Source organism: Podarcis raffonei, chromosome 1 (genome assembly GCF_027172205.1).
Source record: "Podarcis raffonei isolate rPodRaf1 chromosome 1, rPodRaf1.pri, whole genome shotgun sequence".
NCBI lineage: Eukaryota > Metazoa > Chordata > Lepidosauria > Squamata > Lacertidae > Podarcis > Podarcis raffonei.
In genome coordinates, this window is record NC_070602.1 from 132,437,231 (window position 1) to 132,458,295 (window position 21,065).

General features: G+C 43.8%; 1 protein-coding gene and 1 pseudogene across 17 annotated transcripts in view; one reads left to right on the forward strand and one right to left on the reverse strand.

Moving 5' to 3' along the window:
• Positions 1–21,065, forward strand: part of COL6A3 (collagen type VI alpha 3 chain) — a 110,595-nt gene that overhangs the window by 54,925 nt on the left and 34,605 nt on the right. For all 17 annotated transcript variants that reach the window (XM_053362632.1, XM_053362656.1, XM_053362638.1 and 14 more), the window contains 18 exons: positions 538–1,140; positions 3,763–4,109; positions 5,775–5,853; positions 6,910–7,055; positions 8,004–8,096; positions 9,197–9,250; positions 9,981–10,052; positions 12,331–12,357; positions 12,490–12,534; positions 12,652–12,705; positions 13,090–13,152; positions 13,730–13,795; positions 13,918–13,971; positions 15,170–15,205; positions 16,833–16,895; positions 17,853–17,915; positions 19,778–19,840; positions 20,884–20,946. In XM_053362632.1, coding sequence (XP_053218607.1) covers positions 538–1,140; positions 3,763–4,109; positions 5,775–5,853; positions 6,910–7,055; positions 8,004–8,096; positions 9,197–9,250; positions 9,981–10,052; positions 12,331–12,357; positions 12,490–12,534; positions 12,652–12,705; positions 13,090–13,152; positions 13,730–13,795; positions 13,918–13,971; positions 15,170–15,205; positions 16,833–16,895; positions 17,853–17,915; positions 19,778–19,840; positions 20,884–20,946 — 1,991 coding nt within the window. The remainder of the gene's footprint in view (positions 1–537; positions 1,141–3,762; positions 4,110–5,774; positions 5,854–6,909; positions 7,056–8,003; positions 8,097–9,196; positions 9,251–9,980; positions 10,053–12,330; positions 12,358–12,489; positions 12,535–12,651; positions 12,706–13,089; positions 13,153–13,729; positions 13,796–13,917; positions 13,972–15,169; positions 15,206–16,832; positions 16,896–17,852; positions 17,916–19,777; positions 19,841–20,883; positions 20,947–21,065) is intronic.
• LOC128403187 (uncharacterized) lies at positions 3,460–3,539 on the reverse strand (annotated as a pseudogene).

Below are 21,065 nucleotides of genomic sequence, written 5' to 3' on the forward strand. Positions count from 1 at the left end.
GGTTGTTAGATGCATCAGTATCATAGCTGTCAACTTTTCCCTTTTCTTGTGAGGAATCCTATTCGGAATAAGGGAATTTCCCTTAAAAAAGGGAAACGTTGACAGCTATGATCAGTATATATACTGGATTTGGTTTTAGCTTATCCCACATGGGTACTTGCTACCCAACTTCATTTCTTCCTCCCATAAGCATTGGCAAAGGATGAGTTGCCATTCATGGAACTTTGGGCAACAATAGTAGTCTAGTGAGAGGAAATAATGTGTCTTCACTTGTTATTGTTCAATTCAATCCCTCTAAAATTTTAAGTAAGATTTAAGCACCTGCTTATTTTCAAGTTTGTCTTCACAACATCAATTCAAGACACTTTCTGTTCTTTACAAAGTAAATGTGGAGAGGTACCCATAATGCATTTATCTATATTTTATGGATTCTGCTGGTGACCCTTATAGAGATGACGTAGCTCTCTAGCCTTGCTGATTGGGGCAGGGGGTCTTCAGCCTGTTTCACACTTCCCCCCACCCATTTACATCTTTCAGATGGCAAAAAACAAGCAGACGTTGTCTTTTTGCTGGATGGCTCCATCAACTTTGGGAAAGACAATTTCCAAGAAGTGATTAACTTTGTATATGGCATCATTGACGCTATTTATGAAGAAGGCGATTCCATTAATGTTGCCTTAGTGCAGTACAACTCAGATGTGAGTGATGAATTCTTTCTGAAGGATTTCTCCAAAAAAGACGATATCTTAACTGCTGTTGAGAAAGTAACATACAAAGGAGGCAGAGTTGCTGATACTGGAGCAGCCATCAAGCATGTCCAAGCAAAACACTTTGTGAAGGAGGCTGGCAGCAGGGCAGATCAGAAGGTCCCTCAGATTGCATTTATTATAACAGGAGGCAAGGCGGAAGACGATGCGCAGGCAGCTTCCTTAGCACTGGCACGGTCAGGTGTCAAGGTGTTTGCAGTTGGAGTGAAAAACATTGACCTTGGTGAAGTTACTAAACTCTCCAGTGACGGCACCACAGCTTTCCGGGCAGCAACGGCCCAGGAACTCTCAGAGTTGAATGAGGCTGTGCTGGTTACCTTGAGTGATACCATGAAAGAGCAGCTGTGCAGACCAGTGGGGGAAGTCTCAAAAGGTAATGGCTGCCATTTTAAATACACTTGGGTTGTTTCCATTGCTTTTTTCTTGTCCACTTTCCATCTTGACGCTCTGCATTGGTGTAATTATTGTATACAACTGTGCTTTTGCTTCTTTCTCTCCTTTGATTCTGCATTTTTTAAAGTACAGTAGCTTCTTCCATAGAATGGTTGACTTCCTTACACTCTACGATAAAAGGTAAAGGTAAAGGGACCCCTGACCATTAGGTCCAGTTGTGGCCGACTCTGGGGTTGCGGCACTCATCTCGCTTTACTGGCCGAGGGAGCCGGCGTACAGATTCCAGGTCATGTGGCCAGCAGGACTAAGCTGCTTCTGGTGAACCAGAGCAGCGCACAGAAATGCCGTTTACCTTCTTGCCAGAGCGGTACCTATTTATCTACTTGTACTTTGACATGCTTTCGAACTGCTAGGTTGGCAGGAGCAGGGACCGAGCAACGGGAGCTCACCCCGTTGTGGGGATTCGAACCGCCGACCTGATCGGCAAGTCCTAGGCTCTGTGGTTTAACCCACAGCGCCACCCGCTAGAACCTATTTTATTTACAATAGAACCTACTTTATTTTCAATACTTACCAATTTAAAAAGCATGTCGCTGCTGAAGGCATGTGGGAATGCGCTACTAGTGGTCTCTTAGGTGGGATATAGTCTGAGTCAGGCCAGTGAATGGCTCAAGGCCCCAAACTCCAGTTTCTTGAAAGACCTTGAAGCTTGAGGAGAGTTAGGGATCTGGCTGGTCCTGAATGAAAATAGTAAAGCTTGGATTTTGTATAGTGCTTCTAATGCCTTACCACCCTGTTGCAACCTTACATGATTGTGGATCGAGGGCCCGACCCCCGCTATGTGAAATAAACACACAAGGACACGTGATATAAGGTTAATGGGCAAGAAAAGGCCACAACTTTATTAATTACAGCAGTGAAAAGGTATTGGCTTAGGCATTGGATGAGTATAGGAGGTGGGTTTATTCACCAGTAGGTGGAGCCTGTTGATGCTAATCCAACTATAGGCTCACCCCTGATGTCACCGAGGGTCGTGCCATGGCCTCCCGCCAAGCAGGCATCGGACGGACTACACGACCGCCAGATTCCTTTAACGGAATAACCCACGGTAGATAGCATAGGCGATGGCCACACCTAGCCCTTGACACACATGAATCCAATGCCTAACCGCCACCCGAGCCGCAAAGGGGCTCGCCGCCAATACCCTCACAGCTGCAACCAATCCCTAATGCTACTAATGACGCTGTCCAACCAGATGTCATTCCCAATGTCTGTTAGATGAACTCAGTCATTCCGGTACATGGCTTGTTCGCCGATCCGGATACGGTCATGATAAATGACTTGGCCATACATAAAGCGTACACAACGGGCTACCGCCCGGTTCAAGAGTTTCCTGGTTTTTTCAATGGCCATACAGCTCTGCGCACCGCGCCAAGAAGGAGGACCAGAACACCATTGTTCTGGGGCACCAGGCCGCGATCGCCTCCAAGTCGCTGGAGCTGGAGCCGCAGCATTAAGCTGCTAAACACGCCCCCCGGAGACACCTGGTTGGCTGCCTCCGGTGGGCGTGGGCACCAGCCAGGTGAGGAGGGGCGGGGGCTAAGGCCCCCGGCCAGGGGCGGAGCTCGGGCTCCCGCCCACAACCACTCCCCTCTCTTCCAGGGAGGAGAGTCTTTATTACAACCCCAAAGGCAGGGTGGGGGACTGAAAGAGAGAGACAGGAAGAAGGTTGCCTAAAGCTACCCAGTGAGTTAATGGCAGAGATAAAATTCAAACCATGCATGAGGCAAAGCTAAGATTTGAAATGCTCCCTCAGCTGCATTAAGATGAGCAGATGAAGTTCTGCTTATAGCTCTCACAGCCACGGTGGTCCTCTCACTGCAAGAAGCGAAGTTACAGGGGACAAGGCAGAGGGCCTTCTTGGTAGTGGCGCCCACCCTGTGGAATGCCCTCCCATCAGATGTCAAGGAGATAAACAACTCTCTGACTTTTAGAAGGCATCTGAAAGCAGCCCTGTATCAGGAAGCTTTTAATGTGTGATGCTCTGTTGTGTTTTTGTATATTGTGCTGGAAGCCACCCCCCCCTCCTCCTCTTCCTCCTCCTTCTTCAACATGGAGGCCCCTTTGGCTATCAGGGTTTATGACCCTCTTTTCCTCTGTAAGTACTGGAAGTGCATTACTGGACCATTGTGGGGCAGAAATTTAAAAAGTAAGCTAAACAACACCAAGTGTGTCACCTGTCCCAGGGGGTATCCAATATGTTAGGGGTGGAAGTTTAGTCGTGGTGCAAGTTTGGGGAAAAGGGAGAAGCAGTATCAAAAGCTTTAGTAAGGGACATCTTTACTACACTTGATCTTAGCCAAAAGGCCGAGAAGCGATCTTTACTGAAAGCTTATCTACACTGTAGTTTAATAATTATAGATATTGTTGTTATCAATTTACCTGTGAATAACAGAAAGAAAGCTCCATGTCTAGGACAATGGATTATGAGTACTTGCTACATAAATCCCTTTTTCTGTATGGAAGAATCCTATACACATTTGTGTAGGATGTATGTTCCCCTACGCGGTGTAACATGCCATTGTGCTTTTATCTTCTCAAGATTGTGATCTGGATGTTATACTCGGATTTGATGTATCAGATGTCGGACCAGGGCAAAGCATATTTGCTTCGCAGAAGGTGCTGGAGTCAAAGGTCAATCACATTCTGAACACGATTACTCAGATGCAGAAAATTAGCTGCACTGCCAACCAGGCACCTCGGGTGAGGGTGGCTCTCCTGGCGCAGACTCGCTCTGGAGTTGTGGAAGCATTTGACTTTTCTGAGTACCAGCCGGAGTTGTTTGAGAAGTTCCAAGCTTTGCACAATGGTGGTCCATATGTCCTAACTGCAGAGACCCTCAAATCTTACCAGAACAAATTCAGAGCATCTCCTGCTGGAACCGTGAAGGTAAGTTTGGACTTCATTCTCTCTCTTTTCGGAGGGGAGGGGATGGGCTCTGGATCTGTGCTGTTTTTCAGTTTTACAGCCAGCACATAGCCTGGAAGGCTGAGTAGCCATAATACTGGAACTGCTTGACATGCTCTGGCAAAAAATTCTCCCGTTTCATTAAACTCTTGCAAAAATGCAAAAATATTATTTAATAGCTGCAAGCAAATTAAGTCGTCGTCCCCCATTATTTTAAATCCAGATTAGTGGATTATGATCCTAATCTCTTGCCGCAGCCAAATATTGTTTTACAGGCACAAAGCAACAAGTTGCTCTTTGAACGAATTTGTAAAATCTTATTTGCTTTATTACCACAGCACTATCCACTACTAGCTGGGTAATTTAGATAAAATCTGATTTGCCAAATAAATGCTTAAATGTGAAGATTAAAAAACCCCCAAATGTATTCCTTTATAGCATTGATCTTGGCTGATTTATATGAATTAGATATGATCTATGAATTTGTGTCTGAATTTAAAGTGTGTTGGGAAGAATGGTAGGGTTAGGGCTTCAGTTCATGCTGCAAAATGTCTTGAACTAGCACTTCATAAGTTTTGTTTGCCTGTATGGAGTTATAGATGTAATTTTGGTGGAGATAGCCAACTTGCGTTGCCCTGTAAGCCACTCTTCTTGTTCGTTTCAAACCTTGTCCTATCTTGCCCAAACCTCTGGAGACAGTCACAGTACATATGCCATAACTGGTATAAGGTAAAGACCCCCGGAAGCTTAAGTCCAGTCCAAGGCGGCTATGGGGTGCGGTGCTCAGCTTGCTTCAGGCCAAGGGAGCTGGTGTTTGTCCGCATTCAGCTTTTTGGGTCATGTGGCCAGCATGACTAAACTGCTTCTAGTGCAATGGGACACCGTGATGGAAACCAGAGCACATGGAAATGCTGTTTAATTTCCTGCCACAGTGATACCTATTTATCTACTTGAACTGGTGTGCTTTTGAACTGCTAGGTTGGCAGAAACTGGGACAGAGCAATGGGAGCTCATTCCATTGTGCGGATTCGAACCGTCGGCCTTCCAACTGGCAAGCCCAAGAGGCTCAGTGGCTTAGACCACATCGCCACTCGTGTCCCTCTGCCATGACTGGAGGAGCTATCAGTCTACTTGCTGCTCCCGACTTCTACATCATCCTGCTCTCATCCAAGGCAAAGAGTGTGGAGGACAGTTGGCCTCGGGTATCCTTGTGCCACAGGGCATATCCAGAAGAAATCCTTGGACAGCTCATGAACCACAGGCCATTTCCTGAATGTCATTCTGAAAACTGACCTTGGGAAAACTACATGGCTCAAGGTTTCCCATGGCAGAGGGACGTGCACAGAAGTGCCTCCCTTCCCCAAGAACGGGTTCCATTTTAGCTGTGCAGAATTCTTGTTATGCAGAGAATAGCAAAAATGGCTCAAGCAGCTATGGCATCAGCACCCAGCCATGAGGAGGATTCATCTGAAAGCAGAATGGTTGTTACATTTCTCATGGCAGACCTTTTATTATGTGAACCGCCCTGAGATCTTATGATGAAGAACGGTTTATAAATCAAATAATAAAATAAATTACATTAGAGTGATGTTTTTTCATATAAATGTGTTTCACAACTGATGTATAATAACTTATTTCCTTCCTCAGGTTGTAATACACTTAACTGATGGCATTGATGGTGCTAGAGGGCAGCTAGCAGCTGCATCTGATGATCTGAAGAGAGAAGGTATTATCAACAATATATTTTGGAAAGTTGCATGTCTCTTTGCCTTTTCATTTGGACACCTCTTACTATATTGTAAGCAAATTTTGCATGAGGGAGATGTTTTTTGTTCGTGTTTGAATACCAATGGAAGCCATTTTTAATCAAGATGGTGGACTAAACATTTCTGTGCCGATTTTAGCCAAATTTTATATCTCATAAGCAAATTTTGCACAATGGTTCCTGAGATGGAAAAGCAGAATTTTGTCTGCATTTGGATACAATTGGACACCATTTTGAATGAAGATGAAAGACTGACATTTTAAAACTACCCTGATTTGTTCTCTTTTGCCATTCTTTAACCACTGTGACACAAGAAAGAGTTAATTACTAGCTTGTGATGCCATTTGACATAGTAAGGGCTGTCCCAGACAATTACAAAAAAAGGAGAAAGAGCCTGGGGTTTCTTGCTCAGTGCTACATTTGCACTATTCCCAGTCTAGTGCAGCCAGAGGAATACTATATTCCTAGAGAATGAATGAGCCAAGGTGCCAATTGGGAAGCTGTGTTGCTGTACCGTCTTTTTAATTCAAGGAAGATGTGTGTGGCAGCATCGAGGAAAGGACTCTCACCATCCTCCATTACTGGGATTTTTTTAGAAAAAAAGAAATGGTTCACAAAATGTTGAGCTGTGGGAGGAGTAGCCTGCAGTTGTCTCTTTCCAATTTTTAAAGGGCTCCTTAACTTCTGGGCCTGGCTGGTTCAACAGAGACCAGTCAGTGTCTGAATAGCAAGAACAACAATACAGCAGGGAAATATTTTCCAAAATCTGATGCTGTGGATTTCTGAAATGCCTGAGATGGCACCAGTAATTCGGTGCAACTTGGTTCTAGGCAGACTAAGCACTAAGAGCAGAGTGTTTGGATCAAATGAAAGGAGGGCATTAGCTGCCATCATCAGCATATTGATGGTGTCTACCCAGAGAACAAGGGTAGCACTTTGCAGAGCCGTACAGAATAAGCTGTTTAGAGTTGGTGAACAATCACTTATGACTGATGGCTTTTTCTTACAATTCTCCAGGTGTCAAGGCTCTCATTTTTGTTGGCTTGGAGCGAGCAGCAAATTTCGACGAAGTGATGAAGCTGGAATTTGGGCGTGGTTTTACTTACAATCGACCTCTTCGAGTGAATCTGCAGGATATAGACTTTGAACTGGCAGAGCAACTAGTAAATATCTAAGATCTGTAATTTGCCTGGGTAGCTTTAGATGTATACTTTTATGGACTTAGGTTTGAACACCTGTTACACACCTGTGGTTTCTTCTTTGCACTCTTTTTGTGCCTAACTCTATGAGGTGACATTTCATCTAGCAACTTTCTGTGTCTCTTAGCTGCTACGTCAAACTAGTTCTCCTATGTAATTGTCCATTGGACTCTAATACTTAGTTACCAAGATGTCGTTTTCAGAATTGTTTGCATGCTGTGGTCCCAACCACACCTTCATTTAAAGCACTCGGCTCCCCCAGTGAATCATGGAACTACAGTTTGTGATTTGATGTTCCCAGGATTCTTTGGGGAAAGGCATGTGCTTTAAATGATTTTCCCAAATATTATGAATTCAAGGTTTGTTTACTATTACATTCTTCCTTGACATCCTTCTGCCTATTTCAGCACAGTTGCTTTCTAGAAAATGTTTTCAGAGATGTACACCTATTCTCCAAGCTGTAGGTCCAGGTCAGCTGAGTATTGTCCTCACTGCTGCTTTTAGCATCTCTCCTGCTTTTTTCAGCTATTTTCAATTTAGTTGCCAGTTTTTAAAACATTATTTTCTAAACTCTCCAAAAGAAGTTTAGACAATTCATACATTAATTGCCCTCTTTCATGTTATTGGACTTGCCTTCATTGTGAGATATTGTAAGGAGCCTCTTCGGACCTTTTTTTAAAAAAGGACTTTGGTTTGTAGGACAGTTGGGTGAACATTAGCATATGCAAATTTTATGTACATTTGTGTCATGGGCTTGTGCCTCAACTCCTTTCATTCTCTAGCAACATACCCTAATCTACTGCAAACATGGCCACTGAGGAGAAGGAATTTACTTGTAGCTCATGTGTCTTTTTAAAAAATGAGTTGATCTGTGTTCTAATTTACTAATGGCAATACTTACTTTCCTTACAGGACAACATTGCAGAAAAGGCATGCTGTGGTGTCCCATGCAAATGTTCAGGACAGAGGGGAGACAGAGGACTGCCAGGCTCTATTGGACCAAAGGTGAGATGTTTCAGCCTCATTGGAATTTCAGCCATTGGAAATTCAGCAACCAATTTTCTGGTTTTTGACCAGGATGCAAAGTACTACATAACTAGTTCCACACTTCCAAGGGGATATCAGCCCCATGACTAATAGCAGCATGGTTCTGAAACTGGGTGCTATCAGTGATATGGCATTGATGGAGGCAAGGCGGTTCTTCGGTTCAAAGGGGATGAGGCCAAAATTCCACTAGAAAAATTGCCCAGACCCCTGGCACACCGAAAGTAGCTATTTGGCTGACAGCTTTTCTTTCACAATGATCTATGCATCGCCAATGCTATTTTTCTAGAAAAAGAGGTGCCGGGACTCACCCTGAACGCCTCCCTTGTTCTCTTAGAATGGCAGTGAGAGGGGCCAGAACTGAATTGTGGCAAATTCTGTATATTGTACTCATGTAGCCTTGTTTGGAAAGAATTGTGCTTCCAGATAATCGGTTCAGTGCAGTCCATTAAAATTTGCCAGATTCTGAATTGAAATTTCATTTCAACTGATGTGAAATTTCATTTCAGCATTGTTACCTAGGTTGATAAAAAGCAAAGTTTCTACTTTTGGCTCAGAATTTGACCATGCTGGGGACTGTGTTCGTAGTCCCAGGGTCATATTTCTGAGCTTGGCAGTGCTTGATGATGTATTGACAAGTTGAATGTGAATAGGCAAAGACTTCTGCTACGTTGGTCAAATTCTGAACATCTCATTGAGTTGTAATGCAAAGAATAATGAATAAATTAACACTGTTCACATTAGAGAAACAGGAATAGAACTTCAGGTGGCAGAAATAAGCTAAATACCATCTGCTTCTGTTATTATCTGACTGCAAGCCTCAAATGCCATAAAAAGATACCATTGCTATTCATGAAAGATTGTAAAATTTGATATACATACAGAATTATTTACTTCTATAAATAGTAAAATAGAAACCTTCTATTTGTAGAAACCCAGGAAGATTTTGAATTGAGATTAAGGGGAGGAATACAGGATATTAGAAGAGAGAGCCCAAGTGTATGTACTGTATATAGATGGAAATACAAACCATGTGTGTTGTGTCTTTGTGTGTTTTAAAGGGATCTTCAGGGGAAAATGGCTACAGAGGTTATCCTGGAGATGAAGGCGGACCAGTGAGTAAACTTTTTGAAATAGAAACTCTTTCATGTGCCCTGAGAAATTAGTTGGTCTCTAAGGTGCTACTGGACAATTTTTTTATATATTTCGACTGATAAATTTTGTGTATGTTGCTGCTGTTTCAACTGATTGTAGTCTAGTAACGATTTACTGTAATGGTTGAGAGTGATTTTCTGTTTGATTGTTATTTGCTGATTTTGAGGTTTTTTAATTGTAACATATTTCAAATCAATTATTTAGTTGATTTGAGTTGTTTATTTTTATAGTAATCTGCTTCGTTACGACTTCCTTGGATCAGATTGTTATAGGATGTGTGATCTTTGTTCTATATTTTGTTGTTTCTGTGGCTTGTAAAACTGCCTTGTGCTCAGCTATGTAAAAAGGTGGTATGCAAATTAAAAATGAAATTATAGAATGAAAAAGAAAATGAAGGGCGAAAGGTGACTTTAAGCTTAAGGGTGTCTGCCCTTCCCCTCATCTTCTTGTCGTGTGGCTGGAAGGAAGTGGTTCCAGAAGTAAGTTGCAAAGAGCTAAGCAATGGTAGTTAGGAATTTCTAAGTGAGTATTTCAGGAGAGGTGTCACTAGAGATCCACCAGGTGTTAATTGCAGAAGTGCTTAAATAAGCAGCTTTCTAGGTAAGGCACAATAGCCAAGATAATATCCAGTCCATCTATGATTGAATGGACATAAATGCAAATTGTTGAATTATTCCTTTCTTCTCACAGGGTGACCGTGGGCCTCCAGGTATAAACGGAACTCAAGGATTCCAAGGTTGTCCTGGTGAAAGAGGAACTAAGGTATTAAAAGCAACAACCACAAATAGTACAGAATAAAGCAGATGAACATCAGCCCTGTATTTTGCAGCAGATCCGTGAAAATCCATATTTATCATGTGATAAATATTGGGTATTTTCAGCACATTGCTTCTTCTTTCCCCTAAGCTCAGAAAATGAATGACAGTGATGGATGTTGCAGGTCTCGTCCCATTTTCCTGGGGAGGAAGCCCCACTGAATTCAGCTGAACTTCTTCTGAACTGATATCTGTAGGATTATCCTGGGAGGCTTCACTCATATACCCACTTACCTGAGAGTAACCCCGTTGAGCTCAATGGGATTTACCTTGGGGCAGGCACATAGAGGATTATGCTGTGAAGCTCCGCTCCATAAACCTGGAATTGGTTGTGCCCTCACCTAAACCCAGACTGGCGGGGTGGTCACCCTTTCAGCCCAATGGTCAGTCTTCTGCAGGCCACATGTCAGGGTGGATGGGGCCAGAGGCAGCAGAAGGCAGAGCAGGGGATACAACCTTTCTGCAGTAAGTTAGTTTCAAGCTAGTTCATTTATCTGCATGTAGACACCAGGCCATTGAAAAACAGGTTTAGCAGAATGGAGGGAACCCAAAATGACATCAACTCAGACCCAAGTAAGCTACAGGCAAGCTTTGCACAAGAGACTGCATTCCACCCTGTGCAAAGGGAAGAGGTTTCTTCACATACAAAACCACTCTCATCCACCTCTGTCCTCTGTTCAGGCAAGTGAGAGGCACTGTCACAGTACAAGGACACAGTGCAGCCAGGGAGAAGCACCTGAGAAGCAGAGCAGAGGCCGTGGCCTGGGGGAGGGCAGGTGCTCTCCAGAGAGTTCTGGCAGCTGGAGAAAGAGGCCTGGAGAGTCACATTTGACCTCTGTCCCTGGCATGGACCTGAAGGTCCACATTCATGGTCTAGAATGTATGTCTTATTCTCTAGAGTTTCCCAAACTCGGCCCTCCAGCTGTTTTGGAACTACAATTTCCAGCATCCCTGACCACTGGTCCTGCTGGTTAGGGATGATGGGAGTTACAGTGGTCTAAACCACTGAGCCTCTTGGACTTGCTGATCAGAAGATTGATGGTTCGAATCTGCATGGTGGGGTGAGCTCCCGTTGCTCTATCCCAGCTTCTGCCAACCTAGCAGTTTGAAAGCAAGTAGATAAATAGGTACTGCTGCAGCAGGAAGGTAAACAGCATTTCTGTGCGCTCTGGTTTCCATCACGGTGTCCCATTGCACCAGAAGCGGTTTAGTCATGCTGGCCACATGACCCGGAAAGCTGAATGCAGACAAACACCAGCTCCCTCGGCCCGAAGCAAGATGGGCGCCACAACCCCATAGTCACCTTTGACTGGACTTAACCATCTAGGGGTCCTTTACCTTTTACAGTCCAACAACAGCTGAGAACCCAAGTTTGGAAACCCTGTTGTAGATACTTGTTTTGAGCAAAGGGTCTGAGAAGAGTTGGAAAGTGGGTGGGCAGAAGGGAGAGCGATCCAGATACAGTGGTACCTCGGGTTACATACGCTTCAGGTTACAGACTCCACTAACCCAGAAATAGTACCTCGGGTTAAAAACTATGCTTCAGGATGAGAGCAGTAATCACTCAGCGGCAGCAGCAGGAGGCCCCATTAGCTAAAGTGGTGCTTCAGGTTAAGAACGGACCTCTAGAACCAATTAAGTACTTAACCTGAGGTACCACTGTGTAGGAAAAGAAAGGCATTTATTTGAGCAGTTTTATCCTTTCGAGCTACAGCAACTCTTGCAGCTCTTCTGATTATTCTAGTTTGTGCACTCTGGTCCCATGCTCATGAGCCCCCCGAGGGACTGGAATCTTCATTGTGCCCTTAAGAACTTACAGAAAGGGTAGAAAATAACAAGTTCTTCTTGATGCTGCAATATCCACTGGGCTTTGTGGCTTTCTGCACAATTCATGCCCAGCCCCTCCAACACATTCCTATCAAAGTCTACTGGGACCTCAGTAGAACTCACTCTGGGGTAAATGTGCATCAGATTTCAGCCTTTAAGTTTCATTTTATTTTTTTAAGTTGGGGGCACCTTGAGCCACAACATTCTTGTATCAAGCAGTTTTTGGAGCAGACCAACTCTTACTGAAGTCAGCGGAAAAGCTGATAGAACTCAGATGATCTGCTGCTTCGAACTGTGGTGGCCCCTTGATTATCATTTGATTTATTTCTCTAATTTGGGTTTCTGAGGAACAAGGTTTTGCTTACACGAATAACCTTCCTTTTCTCGTATCTCTCTAGGGAAGTCGTGGATTTCAAGGGGAAAAGGTATGTAACCATTTAGAAATATCAGAAGGAAAAAAATGTGTACCATGCATTGCCTCCTAAAAACAATGCATTGTCACCTTTGTGTAAATTTGGTGGTTTGCCCTGTAATAACTGCTTTGTTCCCTTCTGCAGGGTGAATTGGGTGAGGCTGGCCTTGATGGAATAGATGGGGAAGAAGTAAGTTGCCTGGGAAACATTTGGTCATTTAAAGGAAACTTTTCTGGTTTGGAAAATATTTGTTTTATGTAACAAACTTTCATTAATAGATGTGAATAATGTGATTGCTTTTGCCAGGGAGACAGAGGTCATCCAGGTTCTCCTGGGGACAGGGGAGGCCCCGGTAGACGGGTAAGTTTTATATTATCTATTACAGTACTCAAAACACACTAGGGCAAATGTGAACCCAGAGCTGTTGCCGGCACCCAAACAACCAAAGCAAAATGCTTGCAACCTCAATACCTCTTCAGGTCCAACCCAGGCACCAACACTTCTGATTCTACATCAGAAAAGACACGCGCAGTCTGAGGCGGGGTCCTCCTGTTTGGTATTAAAGAGGCCCTGACATAGATGCAAAAATTCAGTCCATTTTCTGTTTCATTAGTATTTTCTTTGTGGAAAATCAGCAATCATCAGACAATATACTTAAAGCTGCAAGCAATACACTGACTGCAGAAAGCCATAGCTGTGTTGGGTGCCTTTCAGCTGTGTTATGATGTGGATATACCTTTGCAGGGTGCCAAAGGAGTCAAAGGAGAAAGAGGAGAGCGTGGCGACCGTGGATTGCGAGGAGATTTGGTAAATATGCTGAACACTTTTCAAGGGTTTTTATTTCAGACTTTAGACTGTGGCAACTGTCATGGAGCAGTTTCTCTGTGAAGCAGAAGGCTCTTGAGATCCAGTGGTGTGCATCACTAAAACATGCACACAATTTTGGTTCTTCCCCATCTCTGGCATACTATACAAGCAGCCCCTAATGTGTACATGGTTCCTGGGAGTGGGCCACAAGCTGTCTCAATTTATTTAGGTTTTTTTGTTGACCAAGTGGTGGCTCTCTAGAACGGGAACATCTGGGGTACTGGATGCACCTTACTGCAGCGTAACATGCAGATGCAGCTACCTCTTCTGAGGTGACTGAAATTTGGGCTCCTAGAGCCCAACCCTCAAAGCAATCGAGGCATCAACCTTTGCTAGTTGAATCCCTTCCACTGGGCTGAGGCAGGGGAAATATATATAGCATAAGAATCTGAGATCTCAAGGCATGTTAATTTTGCAGCACATGTTTCAAAACACAAATCATGGCTACCCAGGAAGTTACTAAAGCAAATGCTACCTCACTAATGACTTGTTCACTTTTCGCTGCTGCTGCTTCCAGGGCACACCAGGACCTGATGTCACTCAGCCAGGAGCTAAAGGCCAAAAGGGTGAACTTGGACAAACGGTAAAGCTTATTTCATTGGATTGTCATTGCAATAAAAACTGATAATTCAAACAAAATGTTGTTATATTGATTACTCTTTGCCTATAAAGCAATAAACAGACTGTGTGCTTTGTCTGTCCCAGGGAGAAGCTGGAAGAGATGGACCAGCAGGTACCCCAGGAGGACCTGGAAGAAATGTGAGTACTGTTCATTTCCCCTACTGTTTAGTTTGCTTCTGGCTAATGGTTCCTAGCGTGTAATGGAAGGAAACAGCTTTGCTACACTCCATCAACAATGCATCAGGACAGAGAACTGAGCTGTTATATGTAATATTTTTCATACTGTCCTTCATCAAGATTTGCTTCTTGAAAACAATTTGGAGGAGGTGCAGGTTGGTGCAGCACCCCAGTGTGGGTTCTTCATATTTATTTATGTAGGTGCATTTAGAGCCCACCTTTCTTCCATCATGAAGTTCAAGCTGACATTCAGTAGGGTTCCCAGGTGGTCTCCTATGACTCACTCCACACTTGCTTAGCTTCAGTAACATCTGAATTGTGCGCCTTCCAGCCAAGCTACTATTAGAAATCAGTGTGTTGGGATTATAGTATTTGGTTACTTACAAAACCAATGAGAGAAACTAGGGGAAACAGCCAGGTGTCACAAACAGCAAAGTTCCTTCTGTTTGTGATGTTATCCGTGCTCTCACCTGCATGCTCTCCTGCTCCCATGGCAGTATAATCAGGGATGGATTCCCTGCATTCAGTCGCCTTGAGCTGGTTGCTGCCTGAGACAGTTCAGCGGATTTCACACCAGCTTTGGAGCAAGGACATATTGGGAGGAACACATGGCAAATGTGGACTGACGCACCTTCATCCAAAGATCTGGATATAACACTTTCAGTCGCAATGGGCCCCAGATCTGAGGCTTGGCAGGAGAGCACATTACCGTGATGAAGGAGGCATGGCCCTGCCTGTTACAGGGAATGGTTTTACCACAAGAATGCCAGCTTCATTGGGTGGGAGACATATTGCCTGGTGTTATGAAGCAGGGTGTTCCTAAGGGATCTGGGTGAGGGCAGTGAGAATGTGGGTGCTGTCTGGGGGGAAGCCATGTCGTGGCCATCATTGGGGAAGAAACATTGAAAGAAAGGAGGGCCAGAAGCTGAACCAGAGGAGGTGTCGGATAAGGCTTGTTTAGCTAAAACATCTACTTAGCTCTGCTGTGATCTTCCACATGCCTTCCCACAAAGGAAGTTCAGAATAAGTGGCCTGTTTCCTATCAGGGAACCATGAAAGAAGACTGCAAAGCAGAGGCAGTGACAAAAATAGAACAGAGGTTGTTGCTAGAGATAGCTTCTCATTACTGTTTGTGGCTGTGCTTTTTATCGATTTGCAGGGAGAACAGGGCAGAAGAGGACCTCCAGGGATCAAAGTAAGTGCTAACAATCTACATGCAAAATATAATACTTCTACGCCATTCTTTCTTTTTTTAAGATCCTTGATTGGGAATATGGGTTGCAGGACAGGAGAAGTTATATCAGATTTGAAGAATGCAAATGAGAATTCCTGCAATTCTGATATTAAATATAAATTTGTGAGGTAACTTTGCATTTAGGATAATTTGTTTTAGAAACATTTGCCCTAGAAGCAGCTGAACCATTTATGGATTATTATTTATTTTTTAGCTAATCATGTACACTGCTCATTTATACAAGGCAATTGTTATGACGTTTGCAGACATGAATATGCTTCACAGGTGGCTCATGTCTGAAAAAAAATTATTGTGAACCTATTAGTAATAAGACCTGAAATTCAGTGAGGTTTCCATGGTGTCGCCCAAAGGCATGCACAGCACATTTCATTCAGGTGTGCACCCATGGAATTTTTATTTATTTAAAGATGTACATTTGTTGAATGCATATTCATACTCAGTCATAAAGAACATTATTTTTATTCATCCAACAAAACAAAAGAAACTGAAGCTTAACTAAACTTACTTTTTAAAATTGACAACTAAACTTTACTTACACAACTTAAAAATGATACACAAAATACCAAATTTATACAGTAGTATTAACCAGACGTGCAGAAATATATGGTCAATTTTCATGATCTTTATCTTTAACCAGATAATGAGCTGACCCAAATTGACCAAAACGGATCAAATTTTCTTCATCTTCCTGGCCTAGAGAAGGACTCCCTCCCAGCTCCCTTACTGCTGCCCCAGGAGCCAGTCACCCCAGAGATGCTTCCAGAGACTGATGTGGGCAGAAGCCATTCTAGCCATTTTATTCTGCCTGCATCTCTCTCTGCATTCCTCATTCCCCATTCTGCCTTTGTCTCTCACCCTCCCCACGGCTTCCCTGAGAATTGTGGCAGTTGAGGGAGCTAGGTTGCTGTACTATACTCTCCTCCTCATCATGATTCCTGGTTTTCTGAAACATTAGGGTGTCCTTGGCTGTACCTGCCACACCCCATGCACACATGTCTGGTGTCGCCACCCCCACCCCCAATTTTATCCTTGCAGCAAGCCTACAAGGTAGGTCAGATGAAGCTAACCAGTCATGTCTGGTCCACAGCCACCCAGTTTGGTTCATGGAAATAAACCTTTGAGGAAAATGAAGCTTTCAATGTAGATACTGGACAACATTTAGGAAAGTTACATTTCATCTTTTAAATGCTAGACTCTAGCCCAGAACCCTGTTCCCAGCAGTGGTCGGTGCAGATATCTCTGAGAAGCCCACAAAGAGGCAACATGGAGGCAAGAGATGCTCAGTCCTGCTGTTTGAATGTAGAAACTCCATGGATTTGCCTAATCTACTTTAGGAATACAGACTCTCATTAAAAAGGAAGCAGAATTCACAGGGTAGGCCATGTATGCGTGGTTTGAGGAGCAAAGGCAGAGGCAAGCAGAAAAGTCTTCACACCCTGTTCAGTACCTCACCTAGGGGTAGTAAATTCCACATGTTGTGAAGAAGTGCTTATTTCTTTTTGTCTGTCCTTAATCTACAGCCCACTAGTTTCATTACACTGGCTACTCAATTACTCTTATATTTTAGGGAAACAGAGGCCCAGCAGGTACACCAGGATCTGTGGGAGAACCAGGTCCCAGAGGACCACAGGTGAGGAAATTCTGTGGCTTATTTCTGGCATTTCTGGCGATGTTCCAGGGCACAGCCCTGCTAGTCTGTTGTACAACAGAGAACAGAAAGGAGACTTGTGGCACCTTGAAGACTAATGTGGCTTGAGCCTTTGTGGGCTGCAGCTGAAGCATTTTCCCAGGTTAAGCAGTAAACAGTGGGAGCCCAAAAGCCAGGAAACGTCACAGCTCAAATATATGCCAGGTAAGGTAAATCTGTCCATTCATAACAATAGTAACTGGTGATTCTCTCTTCCCCCTGCAAAGTACCAACAGAGGATGCTGTGAACTTTATCTTTCTGCATAATTTCTGGGGGTGTGAATTGAAAAAGTACCAACAGTGGAATTGCACAGAGACCATCATTGGATCACTAAATAGTTAATGTTGTATATTTAGCCTACTGCATTGGGATACTGGTTTAATTCAGGTCCAGTGCAGACCAGAGCCGTAGCTGGGTGATCTTGCAGAACCATCCAGATTGCACCCCCAGCCACAAACAAATTAACTTTTCTTTCCACCTCTCCTCCAACCCTCCTCCACCTATTCAATTCCTCATGCACTTCACCTTGTAACGAATTCTTTCACAGAAAATCCATTATTTAATTTATTTTTATATTTTTAGCCAATTTTGCCCCCCCCTTACCTGTGTCCCTGGCAGGATCCTTTCTCACCACACCCTAGCTACGGCCCTGGTGCAGACCATTATATATTTACTGAAGAAATGTCTGCACAGAGCTTCTATATATTATTTTGTGGTGTCATGACATGGGAAAGTAAGTTTTTGTCATTTGAGATTTACTTATATCAGAGAAGAAATAGTGCCATGACCTCAAAAATTGAACCAGGCCTTAAGTTACTGCTCTTTTTTGTGTTTCGGCAAAATTCCATTTTTGTATTGAATGTTTTTTACCTCAGCTATTTGCTTTTGCTTATGTGCAGGGAGCGCCTGGCACCATTGGAACTCCAGGTCTTCGAGGAGAGCAAGGCCTGCCTGGTCCAAGGGTAAAATTCTTTTATTCTTCTTAGAATTGTAGAATTGTAGATTTGGGAGCAACCCTTCAGGAACACCGATTGAGAAAGAGAGGTTTCAGAAGGAGACAGGTTTAACACTGGTTAAGAAAGTGAAATACCTGGGGGTTAATATGACTGCTAAGAACTTAAACTTATTTAAAGACAACTATGAGAAATGTTGGTCAGAAGTGAAAAAGGACTTAGAAATATAGTCAAATTTGAAGCTTTCCTTGTTGGGTCGAATTGCTGTTATAAAGATGAATGTATTGCCAAGAATGTTATTTTTGTTTCAATCATTGCAAATTTTGGACAAAATGGACTGTCTCAAGAAGTGGCAGAGAGACATTTCTAGATTTGTCTGGCAGGGCAAGAAGCCCAGAATAAAATTTAAAATATTAACTGATGTAAAGGAAAGAGGTGGATTTGCCCTGCCAGACCTTAAATTTTATTATGAATCAGCAGCATTCTGCTGGTTGAAAGAATGGCTGCTTCTTGAGAACACAGACATTTTGGATCTAGAAGGTTTTAATAACGTTTATTCTTCTTAGAATTGTAGAATTGTAGATTTGGGAGGAACCCTTCAGGGTCATCTAGTCCAACCCCCTGCAATGCAGGAATCTCAGCTCAAGCATCCATCCAACCTCTGCTTAAAAACCTCCAAGGAAGGAGAGGCCACAACCTTCCAAGGTCATCCGTTCCACTGCCAACAGAAAGTTTTTCCTGATGTTTAGCTGGAATCTCCTTTCTTGTAATCTGAATCCATTGGTTTGAGTCCTACCCTCCAGAGCAGGAGAAAGCAAGCTTGCTCCACCTTCCATGTGACAGCCCTTCAGAGATTTGAAGATGGCTATCCTATCTCCTCTCAGTCTCCTCTTTTCCAGGCTAAACATACCCAGCTCCTTCAGCTGTTCCTCATAAGGCTTAGTTTCCAGCCCCTTGATCATCTTGGTTGCCCTCCTCTGCACACATTCCAGCTTGTCAAGATCCTTCACAATTGTAACTTCTTAAATGCTCCTTGTTTCTGTTAGTCTGAAAAGTTTCATTCAAAAATCTGTCCAGCAGAATTTTCCCTGTCAGGTAAAAAGGTGGCGTAGAAATAAATAGATACTGTAATAATAATGAAGCTGCTGTGATGTTATTGAGTAGCATTCGCAGAAATTCATTGTAGCAGTTCCTTCCACAAATTCTTCCAATGTTGCCGAAAACTGGAATTGGAAATAAAGTTGACAAAATTACCAAATATGAGTGCAGCATGAGTGCAGTTTGAAATTTTGGTTTTAAAGGAACTGCACGTTGTTGTTGTTGTTTAGTCGTTTAGTCGTGTCTGACTCTTTGTGACCCCCTGGACCAGAGCACGCCAGGCACCTCTGTCCTCCACTACCTCCCGCAGTTTGGGCAAACTCATGCTGGTAACCTCGAAAACACTATCCAACCATCTCGTCCTCTGTCGCCCCCTTCTCCTTGTGCCCTCCATCTTTCCCAGCATCAGTGTCTTCTCCAGGGAGTCTTCTCTTCTCATGAGGTGGCCAAACTACTGGAGCCTCAGCTTCACGATCTGTCCTTCCAGTGAGCACTCAGGGCTGATTTCATTCTCATGGCTGCCTTATGTCCAGCATTGCTCAGGAATTCTAAGAAACCAAAAAATCAGTTGAGTTTTGAAGTCAGTGGTTAGAATCAGTGCAGTTTTGAAAGGTTCAGTCTACCATCTTGATTCCAAATGCTGCCCAAGTATATCTGAACATAGATTAAATCCTGCCCCCTTGAGCTTCCATAAGAATTTCTGTTCATGCTGTTCCTGTTGTTATGTTTGCGCTATTGCCTTGTTGCCAACCTCCAGACCTTGGTCTCCATAGGGCGGTGGAGGCCCACCGGGAATTGCTGGGGACCGTGGCCGGCTGGGTCCTCTTGGGAAAAAGGTAAGTGACAAAATTACAGAGAACGGCTGGAGATGGGGGGGGGTCTAATGTTGGTGTTAAGATGTGAATGATTTTCTAGGGTTGCTGTTATGAAAGGGAGTCAGCCCCATTCTTCTGTGACTGCATGCATTTTAACAATATCACTTTGAAAGCCGTAAATATAAGAGGTCAGCTCTAGTGACGTTGCCAGAATGTCTGAATGCCTAGTTTGAAATGTGAAGGTGCTTTGTGCTCGGAAGCAGTACAGAACAAGCATTATTATTTCTCTCAAAGTTCTTCTGCAGCTCAAAATTTAAGATGAGATTCTGCAGATATGCAGAGTGCAAATGCTGCAATTCCTACTGAAAATGTGTAAAATGCTTGTTTGTTTGTCTCAAGTTTAACTATCAACATAGGCGGGGGTGGGGGGAGCTTACAGAACCTGCAATAAAGCCCCTCCTTAATGTGGTTGGTTAGGCTATGAAGATAGGTGCCGTTTTAAGCCAATTTAATATAGTGCAGCAAATATTAAGGGCACAATCTTAGGGTCTCTGGAAGGGAAATCCCCAGAGATTCTCATCTCTGCTGGCTGAGTATGAAGTCTGCCCACAGATGCCTCCTTGCTGCAGCTGTGGAAAACTCTCCAGTTGTTCGTCCTCTGTTGCTGATACAGCACCTGCGTTAGGAGGGTGCCACCACCGAGAAGGCCCTCTGCCTGGTTCCCTGTAACTTGGCTTCTCACAGTGAGGGACCCTCCAGAAGGCCCTCGGAGCTGGACCTCAGTGTCCGGGCTGAACGAGGAGGGTGGAGACGCTCCTTCAAGTGTTGAGAGCCCTTTATTTACATTATCTTGTTGTAATGTTTACAACCCTCCTGCATGTGAGATTAGTATTGTTACCCCCATATTTCAGATGGGAGTGCTTAAGCAGAGGAGGCAGATTTCCTAAGGTCTCTTCATGAGCCTATTGCAGAAGCGATTCCAACCAGGGATTCATATCCGAGTCCCTTAAGTACTGTGTTATACTAGCTTGCATCCTAAGTTAAATTTATTATTTTTAATACAGGGCGAACCTGGCAATCCTGGTCCGAAGGGTCCCAATGGTCCCACTGGGCCCCGAGGAGAGACGGTAAGTGTGGCTCCGTGGAGGCTGGAAGCATTGCTGAACAGCATTTCCCCATTGAGAAATGAGCAGCCAATCCCCACAGGCCTGTTTCTGAGAGGCTGAAGGGCTTGATCCCTGCAGCG